Source organism: Ctenopharyngodon idella, chromosome 24 (genome assembly GCF_019924925.1).
Source record: "Ctenopharyngodon idella isolate HZGC_01 chromosome 24, HZGC01, whole genome shotgun sequence".
Lineage (NCBI taxonomy): Eukaryota > Metazoa > Chordata > Actinopteri > Cypriniformes > Xenocyprididae > Ctenopharyngodon > Ctenopharyngodon idella.
In genome coordinates this window covers 16,335,774-16,349,622 of record NC_067243.1, presented here as the reverse complement: position 1 = coordinate 16,349,622, position 13,849 = coordinate 16,335,774, and the positions used below count along the sequence as shown (strand labels likewise).

At 36.8% G+C, this 13,849-nt stretch overlaps 2 protein-coding genes across 4 annotated transcripts in view; one reads left to right on the top strand and one right to left on the bottom strand.

Moving 5' to 3' along the window:
- Window positions 1–5,574, bottom strand: part of poc1b (POC1 centriolar protein B) — a 40,572-nt gene extending 34,998 nt beyond the window's left edge. For 2 of the 3 annotated variants that reach the window (XM_051884297.1, XM_051884298.1), the window contains exons 1-10: window positions 5,065–5,574; window positions 3,794–3,878; window positions 3,551–3,722; window positions 3,295–3,474; window positions 3,104–3,211; window positions 2,901–3,016; window positions 2,661–2,794; window positions 2,185–2,253; window positions 1,950–2,102; window positions 1,676–1,753 (exon numbers count right to left, since the gene is read on the bottom strand). In XM_051884297.1, the coding sequence (XP_051740257.1) occupies window positions 1,676–1,753; window positions 1,950–2,102; window positions 2,185–2,253; window positions 2,661–2,794; window positions 2,901–3,016; window positions 3,104–3,211; window positions 3,295–3,474; window positions 3,551–3,722; window positions 3,794–3,878; window positions 5,065–5,079 (1,110 nt within the window). In that variant the 5' untranslated portion in view covers window positions 5,080–5,574. The remainder of the gene's footprint in view (window positions 1–1,675; window positions 1,754–1,949; window positions 2,103–2,184; window positions 2,254–2,660; window positions 2,795–2,900; window positions 3,017–3,103; window positions 3,212–3,294; window positions 3,475–3,550; window positions 3,723–3,793; window positions 3,879–5,064) is intronic. The other variant, XM_051884296.1, reaches the window with a different exon arrangement.
- On the top strand, window positions 4,263–10,998 carry cep41 (centrosomal protein 41). The gene is made up of 11 exons (XM_051885027.1): window positions 4,263–4,310; window positions 5,602–5,842; window positions 6,294–6,357; window positions 6,449–6,496; window positions 7,325–7,386; window positions 7,594–7,660; window positions 9,168–9,318; window positions 9,640–9,809; window positions 9,913–9,980; window positions 10,431–10,545; window positions 10,763–10,998. Exons 2-11 carry the CDS (start codon window positions 5,810–5,812, stop codon window positions 10,996–10,998), a joined length of 1,014 nt encoding a protein of 337 aa, XP_051740987.1. The 5' UTR covers window positions 4,263–4,310; window positions 5,602–5,809.
- Window positions 10,999–13,849: the final 2,851 nt, after the last annotated feature.

The window sequence follows — 13,849 nt, the reverse complement described above, 5'->3', positions numbered from 1 at the left end:
ACCCAAATAAAACAGAATTGAATCAAAATGGGACTTGCAAAAACGTGAATGCAAAGAAAATTTCTTTCATATCTTTTCATTACAACTGATAAAGCACTCAAATTCGAACTGAAATCAGAACTGAATCTAAAGCTTGTGAATCAGAATCAAACCCGGATGAAACTTGCAAAAACCTGAAAGTGGAAGGCCTAAGTAGACACATTGGGATGCAGTGCAGTGACCAACTGTCACCAATTAGAACAAGTGCAATTAAAGTCACGTGATCAATGACATGTAAACAACACACATCCAGTGAGTCTAGTGACATTACTAATCGACTAGTCAACGAGTGTGCAGACGTCCATGCCGGACACTTGTTTTCTCTATGCAGTACAGTGTGTACAGACAAAAGGAACAAATAGTAGAGAGGAAGAGACAGCGAGAGCGAGCGCTAAAGTCACAGTGTGGAGCAGTCTATTATTAGTCTATGGCTCCAGCAGCAAAGTGAGGTCACATCAGAGCCCAGCTTTAGGCACGTGTGTGCTCAGTGTGTTTTTGCTTTCATGCTTGAGCTACTCTACACAGCCAGAATCAGAGCACTCAAAAAAAAAAAGAGAGGGAGAGAGAGAGAGAATGAGAGGGGGGAAAAAAAAGGGCCAGAGAAAGAGACTTCCTGTAAACACGCGAGGCACCCACAGTCTGTTGTGTGCCGTCTCGCAGCGTTTCCTCAATCCGCTTGTAAAGCAGAAAGCACAGCATTTTGCACGGAAGCATGAGGACATTCCCATAATTCGGATAAGAACAAGGCACGCAGTAAATAAGAACGGTTTGGAAAGCTGCCGGCCACACAAACAACAGTGGGCAGAATATAATAAACAGTCCAAAAAAATGATTTTTTGGAAAACCTGCCACATTAATAGTCATCATGTGCCTCATTAACTATAATTATACAGCGAGGTCCAAAAATTTGCCACAAGCGGAAGTGCTTCTATTTTGTATTTTTTAATTGAAAATAATAATAATAAATAGATATTATTATATATATTATATATATATATATATATATATATATATATAAAATTCATGAATAATTAAATATTTAATTTTCATTGCAAGTTAAAGTATTAGAATACCAATTTGAGTGAAAGCTTATTGACAAATTAAAAATAATTAAAATAAAAATGTATTTCATTTTTCATGACACATTATAGTATCAGAATAGCAATCTGTGTGAAAATTTTAAGTGAAAAATTCACATGAATTTCATAATTACATTTAATATAAATTTATTTCATTTTTCATTACAAATTATAGTATCAGAATAGCAATTTGAGTTAAAATTAAATATGGAAAAACTAACAGGAATTTATTAACTTCTTAAGGTTTTTTCCCCCTGGTTTCATGACAGATTTTCAAAGTGGTCTCAGATTTTTACACCCCACTGTAATATTTACAAGAGAACAGAAGTGTGTAGAATAGACAAAACCATAATAATGTGGAAAAAACTTAAACTAATAAATATTGATGAGGAATGATTATTTAAAAAGAAAACATGAGTGACAGCAAAGTGTGGACTGCAGTGACAGCATACTTTTCGATGAGGGCTCAACATTAGCTAGCCTATATTGCCCCCTAGTGGTTGGAGTGAAACAGCTCTGACTTCATGAATCAGTTCCTGTCAGAGTTCAGATCTTACCGTTGTGGAGAAAAGAACACGTCCCACTTCAACCACCTGAGGATCACCAGACTGAGTATCAGCAACAATGGGGTTAATCTAAGGAAACGAAAGAATTGACGTCAACGAGAGATAATAACAAACCTGAATGCAGTGTGCAGGTACATCACAGAGCTAACATATTGACTGCAGTGTATTGAATTGATCTACATTGTTGATGCTGTACTGATCCCTGAGAGGAAATTCAGTACGACTAGTGAAACATATGGGTATTGTAGTAGCACTGGGCATTAACCTCTACTGTGCCATTCTGAGCATAGTGTCGGTGAGGCAATCGAGGGTGAATGTCCATCAGGTGTGGAGGGGGATCTGGAGTGACCCGTTTGCTATGCCTACTCAACAGCTCTCTGTAGTTCAGTGAATCAAAGTTGGTCTTCCACATCAGAACCTGAAACCCAGACGATCAAGGCCATGAGTGACATCAGCCCGACAGTAATCGGATAGTAAAACAAGCATTATGTCACAATTACCTGAGAGTCAGCACCTCCTGAAGCAAACAGATCTCCTTCTCGAGAAAACGTCACAGCCAACACTGGACCCTGAGAGCAGAGGGGGAAAAAAAGACACTTTATGGCTTTTCTTCTAAGGATGGGCTGTTTAACGCAGGACTTTATCAGAAAATCCACACAAAATTTAAGGAATAATTCACGCAAAATGAAAATGTCACTCTTGTGTCACATGCCCAGCGCCAAGACGCACGACTTGGAGTGGCTTTATAATTCTCAGGGGGGAGAGAATCGATGTCAAATCAATTAATCGCGATTAATCGCATCTCCTTTTTTTGTTTTTCCAAAAAAATCTCCTTTTCCAATTAAAAAAAAATGACAGAATATGGGTTTAAAATGATATGAGGGTGAGTAACTGATGAGAGAATCATAAGTTTTGGATGAATTCCCAATTGCTCCAGCTAGAATTCAAATTCTACACTATTAGAAGAGGGTGACACCTTGTGGCCGTGAAGGGTGTAGATGAGCCTCCCCTCCAGCAGGTCCAAGATCTTCATTGTACTGTCACTCGAACCACTGATCAGATAGTTTCCGGATGGATGGAAGGAAAAGCAGTTGACCCCTGCACTATGAACTACAAGACCAAGTTAAATGCTTGAAAACAAGACCAGTCCTTGTGACTCTTATTAAAAAAAAATTAACTTTTATGACGTGAAACCATCTCAGTTTATATTAACTACCTTTGTAATGTTGTATCAACTTGTTTGTACGAATATCCCAGATTTTTAATGTGTTGTCTGCTCCTGATGATGCAATGCACGTGCCACTGGAATTGAAGTCCACAAATGTTGCTGACCTAAACAGATATCAGTAAACTTTGGTCCAATAAACATACTGCGTATCCACAAAAAGATTCAGAAAGGAACAACGCTCAAATTCTCACCCGCCGTAGTCTGTGAAAATGTTTATGCACTGACGTGAGGATGTATCCCAGAGGCGAATCGTCCTGTCATCGCCACAGGAAGCAATGAGACGACCATCTGGTGAAAACCTGACAGGGACAGACCAAGTGACAGTGAGAAAAATCCCACTTTATGTGACAAAACCGGAAAGGTTACCCACATAGTCTCATACCTCGCACAGCGCACCCAGTTGGTGTGCCGGTTGAGAGAATAGAGGAATTTCTTCCGTTCGACACCCCACACTTTCACAGTCTTGTCATCTGAAGCCGTGACCAGCCTTTGGCCATCGCTGGAGAAATGAACACTTCGAACGCTCGCTGTGTGAGCTTTAAACACTGTTGACTCACCCTTTCTGTAACACACACAGACGATAATGCATCAAGATACAAATAATACATTAAAACTCGAAAGGGGGAATCTGTACTCACATGCTGGGCGTCCAAAGTCGAACTGTCTGATCTCTGGATGAAGATGCCACCAAAGATCCGCTTGGAGAAAAATTAACACCTGTAATGACATCTGTGTGACCCACAAACCTAAACGCCCTTGCTTTAGGAGCGAGGTTCCAGATCATAAGGTTCTTGTCACAGGATCCAGTAGCTGCAAGAGACGTTGCAAGTGGTTATGTTGGGATGTTCTCTGACTGAAAATAGAAGAAAAATATTACATACCCAGCTGTTTACTATTGGGGCTGAAGTCAGCGCAGGAAACAACATCTTTGTGGCCTTTAAAATGTCTCTCAAGAGTGGGATCCTCCTGAAAAAGGATATAATAGAAAAATAAGGTGTAAAATGCAGTAGTGTCCACTGAAAAATGTTTCTTTTTTGTATTTGGGTCAATGACGTGACATTTGGTGTCAAAAGTGTCAAAAGGTCATTCGGTTTAACCATCCAAAGGCCAATACAGTCAGTTCATTTGTGATTACAATATCTTAAAACGTAATAAATGTTTTATTCTGGCATGATTTTATAACCTCATATCAACATAGTGCAAAATGGCATTAAAATTATGTGTAGAAGTCGTTGCTTTGTTATGAGAAAGAATGTCCGGAAAAATTAATTTCATTGATGTCATTCAGAATAACCAATATAAAGGGACCATTTTGGATCAAGTCATGCGGTCAATATCATGTGACAGGATGTGACATCACTCAGACACCTGCAAAGGACCACAGAGTAGTAAAGCAAAGTAACTAACTCTCTTTTAACTATTTGAAAAATTCATGTTTTCACTTGCTCATACGCATGTCCCGAAACATCAGGTCAATCGGTACAACCGCTATAAAACATTGAAAATGTTGTAATATTTTAAAAACTTGTACTAAATATAAAATGTTTGATTGTCAATTTGCTAGCTAGCTAGATATCAGCGTATTAACGTTATTTGAAAATATCGTCATTCGGTATAACCAAAAGTGTCATTCGGTAAAACCGAAATTTTGGTTAAACCGAATGAATTTTTTGGCGACAAATTTTGTCCATCTTGTAAGAAATGACAAAAGCAGTGTTAAATGATATAAAACCCACATAATCTCACTGTTAACACTTAATAAAACCTTATTCGTCAATGACCCATTTCTTTTTCAAAGGTTTTTAATTACAACTGATGTTTTTTAGTGAATTACCGTTTTAATGAATTTGAGTGAATGTCCATATATTCATATATTATATAAAATGTATATAAATTATAAATAAATGGTGACAACACCATGGTAGTACCACGGTACCATGTCTAAAATTATGCTAACGTTAGTTCCATAGTAGTTTTTGTTAGTGCTAGCTAATTATATTGTTTTGTATTGTCAATTTCGCCAAATATAACCAATATAAGTACCTCCATAAACACGAAACTTTCCAGCACAGTTGCACAGAGCTAATTAAACCAGTAACTAAATAAAATGTCTACATTCACACTTTAAAATGTTTCTGCTAAGTAGTCTTACCATTACAGAAGCCATTATTCTGGAAAACGTCGAGAAAATGTTTGAATTTGGTGCAGTTTGTTATTTGTTTTAGAAGTAAACAAGTGAAACTCCTTCATGTTGAAGCACTTCCCATCCGTCAAACAAGCCGCGTTTTACCCAGACCAAACAAATCACGCTCCGAATCATCGAGTCAGCGTGACTATGAGCAATATGGCGAATAATTAACTAAAAATACCTAAAAATTCTAATGATTCACATGTTTGTATCGCTATTAAGACTGACAAAATACTAATTTACAGATAAACATCTGCATCAATGCAGTCAATGGAAACCGCTAATGTAACCAATCCTCCTAATGCAACAGAAGGCGTGTTGGGATTAAATCTAAAATTTGCAAGCTTGTCTTGCAAAGATTATACTGTCTGTAGAGTTAATGAGTTGCATATCCCAGCCAAATATTATAAACAATTATCTCCAGGAAAAAAAAAACAGGAATTTCTGGTAAAATACATAGATTTAATAAATTCTGCCGCCTCTGTCTCTGTCACTGCACAGTTAAAACAGCATTGGAAATAACGCCGTTGCTTAGCAACAACCCCAAACGGTAAAGTAGTAGAACTCAACATTGAGGTTAAAAGAACACGGTCACTGATTGGATAATCAATTCAACGGACCAATCAGCGAAGACGTTGCTCAAAGAGGCAACGCTTTGAGTTTTGATTTTGGAAGCTAACGTTAGCCGCCGAAGCTCAGCTACTGGAAGATGTCGGTCAAGCGGGCGATTGGCGATTCAGAGGTCAGTGTTTTTATGTTTCTTCGAAGTGGTTATATTTTGAAAGTTAGTTCAGGGAATGTTTTCATGGGAAGCTGGGGTTTTAAAGGGAATCTGACACCGGCGTACATACCTGTCTGACCATCAACACCAGTTCACTGCTGATGCTTTTTTGTTGTATTCATTTCTACCAGTGATAATCAATAAATAAACATTTTATCTAAACTAATGGATGTTTTGTCTTTTATATGCGCTGTAAACTCCATTAAACTCAATGTTTGTTTCATAAACATAATTTTCTCAGAATGTGTTGAGCCACTGCCAGTGTTTAACCAACGTTTACATTGATCCCAAAAACAAAATATACAAAACACGGATTATTTCAGCTACCCCACAATTTTATGACAGCCATAATAGTTACACAATGCATGTAGCTATAGTATGTTTTCTTAAAATGGATGCTTATTTTTCTCAGTTTTTAAAGAAGAGGATTCCACAGAACCCCAAATATCAACATGTAAAAACTCGACTTGATACAGGTATCCACTTTTTGTGAAATTGGTGGCTAACATTTTGAATATTCATTGCATGTTTGACTAAATATGTGATGACTAACCCTTTGTTTTCTAGGCTACAGCTTGACAAAATACATGGAGAGATTAGAGGAGACCAGGAAAAGTAAGTTCAGAATATAATAAATCCATAAATTATATTGAAGAAATATTTTTGATACCTCAAAATGTCATGATGCATTTAATTCATTTGGGTAATTCCAACTAACAGCTTTTTTACAACACCTAACAAATTGCAGACATTCAAGCACATCAGTGTTTAAACAAAACTAGTGTGTATTTACATTAAAAAATATTTTTTAAAAAAGTGCAGAATGACACAATAATGCATCTTGTGTGAACAACTACTTAATGTTTCACCTATTTTGTCTCCAAATGCACTTGTCCTACTTATATTTACTCACTTGATAAGGAGAGAAAGACTGCTTTGTCCATATTGGTCATCTTGTTACGGGTTCCCTCTGATTTCTCAAGGATAAGCAATTCTTGTTCCTTCTTTTGGATACATGAGCAAAGGATGGTGATTGTACTGTAGATTACAGTAATTCCTCTGTGAAGATTGTCTGTAGTGAAACCGAGATGCATAACCTCATCCAGTGGTGTCACTTGGCGTCTTACAGTGGGTTTGGTGGTGAGGCTGGACTCTGGAGTTCTTGCCAAAGATATAAAGAGATGTTGGCAGAGCTCGTCTCAGTTTGTAGCAGCAATTGGCTTGTTAAAGTCAAGTTTAGAGAGTTTAATTGGTATCAAAATGGAGTTTGATATTTTGGGTGTGAATTTAAATGATGTGTCTTTAAATGAAGATGAAGTGAGAAATGGTAACGCTCAGGATCCAGGTAAAACGCATCAAAATTGTTGTTTGAAAAACAGTGTTTTTGTGCAGCAGCTCTGCATAATTTAAAATGCATATGTTTATTATATATATTTTTCCCAGACTACAGATATAAGAAGGACGAGCTATTTAAAAGACTGAAAGTGACTACATTTGCACAGCTGGTAAGTAAAGAATAAATTACATAAAGCATATGGTTTACTTTCAGTTGAAGTACAGTAAAAGTTCATTTTTAGAAATATTATTACAATTTAAAATTACTTTTATTTTAATATAATTTAAAATGTAATTTATTCTGTGATGCAAAGCAGAAATATATATATATATAATATATTTATTTATTTATTTATTTATTTATTTTTTTCCCCCAGGTACTCCAAGTTGCTTCGGTGTCAGATCAGAATGACAACATTAAAGATGAAATGCCAGGATTAGACGGTATTTTCATTTCTCTTATATGTTACTCTTCTTTATTCTCATTAGTAGTTTTTGCTAACACTTATTATTAGTGCTGATATTTATCGAGAATTACTTAAGCAAACCCCTATCCCAAGGTATTAAACTTAGCAACCATCCATAACACCCTAGAAACCGCGTAGCAACATATTAACAACAACTCAGGACACTTTAGTACGGTGCCCCTAAGGCAGGGGTGGGCAAACTCGGTCCTGGAGGGCCACTGTCCTGCAGAGTTTAGCTCCATCCCTGATAAGTCACATGTCTCTAGCCTTCTAGTAATCCTGAATGAACTGATTAGCTGGTTCAGGTGATTGAATGAACTGATTAGCTGGTTCAGGTGTGTTTGATTAGGGTTGGAGCTAAACTCTGCAGGACAGTGGCCCTCCAGGACCGAGTTTGCCCACCCCTGCGCTACGGGGACATGGTGATGGAAAACATGAGATGGGAAGAAAAAAATGATATTGCAATGCTTTTGCGTTTGCGCGCAAATCTTTTGCGTTCACCTGAGAAACATTGCATTCGATTGTTTCTTTTGCATGAGCTCGCAAAACTGCAGATGGAAACAATTTGAGATGGGATGAAAAACTATATTTCAATGCTTTTTTTTGAGTGAATGCACAGGGGAAAAGAATAACTTTGCAAGCAAACACAACATTTCAACAACAGGGAACGCAAAAGTAATGCACAAAGTTCCTTGGAGGGGAAGCAAAATTTGAACAAGCGAATACAAAGTTATTTGGGGAACGCAAAATTTGTGCAAGCGAACTCAAAGTTCCTCAGGGGAATGCAAAATTTGTGCGCACAAACGCAAAGTTCCTCGGGGGGGGGGCATGCAAAATTTGTGCAAGTGAATGCAAAGTTCCACGGGGGAACGCAAAATTTGTGCAAGCGAATGCAAAGTTTCTTGGGGAATGCAAAATTTGTGTGCACAAATGCAAAGTTCCTCGGGGGAACGCAAAATTTGTGCAAGCGAACGCAAAGTTCCTCGGGGAACACAAAATTTGTGCAAGCGAATGCAAAGTTCCTCGGGGGAACGCAAAATTTGGGTGCACAAACGCAAAGTTCCTCGAGGGGACACAAAATTTGTACGCATAAATGCAAAATTCCTTGGGGGAATGCTAAATTTTTGCAAGCGGACGCAAAGTTCCTTGGGGAAATGCAATGTTTCGTCAAGGAAACGCAAAATTTGTGCAAGCAGTTGCAAAGTTTGTTGGGGAACGCAAAGTTTCTCAGTGGAATGAAAAATATTTGCAATCAAACGCAAAGTTTCTTGGGGAAACAAAATACTTTTGTGAGAGAATGCAAAGTTGCACGAGCAAATGTGAAGTTTCTTAGGGAGTGCAAAAGTTTTGTGAGCTTTGCAAAGCAGTATTTCCCTGCTATCTCATATTGTTTTCCTTAGGAACTCCATACATTAGCATCCACATAGCAATGCCCTGACAACCATTTTCATTCAATTCGTTTTTTTTTTTTAATTTGGTTTCAGATGATGTTTCAATATTCTCGGCGTCACCCGGGCTTGACCGTCTCTCCGATCAGACTAATGGCTCCCCAGAGCCGACACTTTTCAACCCACAGAGTATCAACAATGACGAATCCGGCGACACTGGGTTTTCTTCCAGATCTACACTCCAAAGGTAGTCAAATCACTTTTGTGTTTGTAACACGCACATAAAAGTATCTCCTTAACTCACCTGGCCACATCAGAATATCATTTTATGCATCTAACTGATCCCCCCCTCTAACATTTCCTCTATTGTACACCAACAAGAGCTCTCATTGGCAGGCTGCTTTCTCATGGCCCCAAGCTCCACTGAGTCTGTTTGGGGACAGTCGGTGCAATCGGACTCCGTCCTCAGAGACCCTGTGGGGGGGAACAGTGAGATGTAGCCTGTAACACTGAGCACCCCTGACTGTCCTCACTCGATGTAATTGAGAATCTCTGGGCTCATTCATAGTGTCATCAGTGGCGTGGGAGAAATGGATCTGGACAAGAACGGACAGAAGACCATTCGACTGTCTCCAGTGTCTACCTCCAAAATCACAGAGTGCCCTTTTCCTGACTGCCCGTATCTGTTGCTGGATGTGCGGGACAGAGAGCAGTATGACCAGTGCCATATTATAAGTGGTAGGAAACTTACCTGGAAAACAAACAGTATTTTGCTCAAAGCATGAAATACATTAATATAATATTATTAAAAATTATTTTATCTTTTTTTTTTTTCTCACAGCATATAGTTACCCCATTGCGACCTTATCAAGGACGATGAACCCATACACGAAAGAAGTCCTTGATTATGTATCCTTTTATTCCTGATATGTAAAAATGTTTTTTTGTATTTATTTATTGTACATGTATGACATGTTATTTATTTATTGTACATGTATGAAATGCACTGTAATATTTTTTACTTTTAATATTATTATTATTATTATTATTATTATTATTATTATTATTCATTCATTCATTCATTCATCAAAACTGTTATTGGATGTGCAAGTATGAAATGTGCTATAATGTATAATACTAATAAGGGGGTCCTATGAATGAAGGAATAAAGAATTTTATTTCACACATGAACAATAAATAAATCATATAAAAAATATTAATTGTGCATTAATAGGTAGGACCCCAAGGTTCCACTGAAAAAGGTCACACTGTTTTTGTGTGATCAATTATTTCTGTCATTTCGAGTTATTTTTGTACTCGTGCCCATTCCTAGTTTTAAAATCTTTAACAGCTACACAGAAAAATGCATCGGGAAAGATCATAATTTTGTATGATGAAGATGAGAGGATAGCAAGTCAGGCGGCCACCACCATGTGCGAGAGAGGGTTCGAGAATCTCTTCATGTTGTCGGGGGGTGAGTCATCGTGATGACTTCTTCCAGGCAGACAGGAGACTGATAACAAACTTCAAAGACTTCCATGAAAATGTTTTACATTACTTCTCATAGAAGAAAAAATAATGAATATTATTTTTATACATAGATCATTGGGGTCTCGAGCATCTCCAGACATAAAAAGAATACATGTGGGTTCATCCTGTCAGTATCAGGCATCTTTTCCTTTCTCAACCAGGTTTAAAAGTGGTTGCTCAGAAGTTCCCTGAGGGAATGACAACAGGCTCCATTCCCATCTCCTGTCTGCCATCACCCCCGGGACCTGGAGGTCGTAAGCGATCGGTGCCACAGCAGACGTCACAGGCAGCAGAAAAAAAGTGGCGGTTCACCTCGGAGGACCTCAGCAGAATCCAGCATTACCTAGAGGAGGTGTTCATACCCAGCGAGCCCAGCAGTGAGTCATCCATTTCATAAATGATGAAATTAACCATTTTCACTGTATTAAAGGGATAGTTCATGCAAAAATGGAAATTCTGTTATTAATTACTCACTCTCATGTCATTCCAAACGCATAAGACCTTAGTTTAACTTCGGAACACAAATTAAGATATTTTTAATGAAATCTGAGAGCTTTCTGTCCTTCAATAGGCAGCAATGCAATTACCACTTTCAAGGCCCAGAAAGGTGGTAAAGACATTGTTAAAATTGTCCATGTGACTACAGTGGTTCATCCTTAATGTTATGAAGCGACGAGAATACTTTTTGTGTGCAAAAAACCCCCAAAAATAATGACTTTATTCAACAATTTCTTCAATTCACATGGCTTTAAAAACCTATATTACTACTACTGAAGAGACATGGTCACTTTATATGATGAGCAGATTTATTTTCAGCCTTCATTCACATATAAACGCTTTCAGCGAATGTGAACAGAGCTCTCAAATTTGATTAACAGAAGCTCAAGCGTGCTTGACCGTCAGAGTTTTGGGTGAATAGACTTTCAATAGAGGGACAGAAATCTCTAAGATCTCATTTAAAATATCTTTAGTTGTGTTACGAAGATGAACAAAAGTCTTATGGGTTTGGAATGACATGAGGGTGAGTAATTGATGAGATATATATATATATATATATATATATATATATGTACACACACTACCGGTCAAAAGTTTGGAAACATTACTATTTTTAATGTTTTTGAACGTTTTTGAAGTCTCTTATGCTCATTAAGGCTGCATTTATTTCATAATAAATACAGAAAAAAACAATAATATTGTGAAATATTATTACAATTAAAAATTATGGTTTTCTATTTTAATATACTTTAAAATATAATTTATTTCTGTGATGCAAAGCTGAATTGTCAGCATCAATACTCCAGTCTTCAGTGTCACATGATCCTTCAGAAATCATTCTAATATGCTGATTTATTATCAATGTTGGAAACAGTTGTGCTGCTAAATATTATCTTATAACCTGTGATACTTTTTCAGGATTCTTTGATGAATAAAAAGTTGAAAATATCAGCATTTATCTAAAATAGAAATCATTTGTAACAATATACACTACCGTTCAAAAGTTTGGGGTCAGTAATTTTTTTTTTTCCTTTCTTTTTTTTTTTAAATAAATTAATACTTTTATTCAGCACGGATGTGTTAAATTGATAAAAAGTGATAGTAAAGATTTATATTCTTAGAAAAGATTTATATTTTGAATAAATGCTGTTCTTTTTAACATTTTGTTTATCAGTGAATCCTGGAAAAAGTATCACAGGTTCCAAAAAAATATTAAGCAACACAACTGTGTTCAACATTGATAATAACTGAGTATCAAATCAGCATATTAGAATGATTTCTGAAAGATCATGTGACACTGAAGACTGGAGTAATGATGCTGAAAACTCAGTTTGCATCACAGAAATAAATTACATTTTAAAGTATATTAAAATAGAAAACCATAATTTTAAATTGTAATAATATTTCACAATATTATTGTTTTTTCTGTATGAAATAAATGCAGCCTTAATGAGCATAAGAGACTTCGTTCAAAAACATTAAAAATAGTAATGTTTCCAAACTTTTGACCGGTTGTGTGTGTGTGTATATATAATATATATAAAATTATTTTACTATTATTTTTTCCCCCCACATTTTAGGTCGTCTCAGCAGCAGAATGTCCACTAGCAGTGCTCGCTCCAAAGCGTCTACAGCTCGGAGCAGTCGACAGGGCTCATCCATAGTAGGATCAGAAAGCGCTCGTTCACAGAGTAGTCGACCTTGGAAATAACCTTCAGTTTCACTCGCACCATTGTCGTCTTCACTTCAGTGCAAATAAAGCCTTTATATTTTACTTTTGCAGGATTCCTATGAACATCTGTGATGGACACTCTAAACTACTGGCCACATGCACATGGTTTAATTATCAGAAGTACACTGGAAGAAACTGAACATTTCTTGGTCCTGGTACTACACACAAATGGCACTGTTTTACTATTTCAGTTAATACACATCTCCGCACTGCAGACTTTAAATCCAAACTACATGTTTAAAATCTAAATCTCTTTCTGATTTGCCACTGTCACCAACTTTTTGGCATTAAGAACTATTTTTACTATAATGATGGTATATGATGTCTAGGGTTTGACATCTAGCTGTTTTAACGAATATGTTGGGTTCTTCTATATGTTACGTAAATAAGCAGGTCTTAGTGGAAGGACTTATTTTATTTGCTTTAGTTGTTCTTTAACATGATCTGTTCATTGAGCATGCTGGTTTAGCTACTGTATGTTTACTTGCTCAGTAGACACAGTATGCTGCATTCGTTTAGAAGTATTTTAGATGTGCTAGATGTTTTTTATGCCTTAAAGCCAGAGCTTGTCTGTTTGTTCAATGGATTTATTTAAATTATGCTTTCTGAATCAGTGCGGAAAGATTTTCCTTCATAATCTGCATCTACTCAACTGTGATTTGAATATTATGAAATGTAGATGTGATTGCTGGCTTTAATGAAGTTGATGTTGCTGTGTGAAACTTTGCTTTGTCTGTTGCAGAGCGTGATGAAGGATCTTAAAGTGCATTTATTGGAGTCAATGTTGGTGGAATGTGTACATGGAGAGGTAGAAAGAGCTTTGACTGGTTTGTTTGGCCTTTGTTGTCCATGTTTCTGTGCTGATTGACTGAAATCAGTTATTCCGTTCTTTCATAGACATTGTTTTATTGACCAATGAATAATTTAATGTAGTCTATATAATGAAAACTACCTGGTTTGTTCTTTTGTAATGAATGTGTGAATAAAGATCAATTTTATATTGTAGACCTAAGAGCTA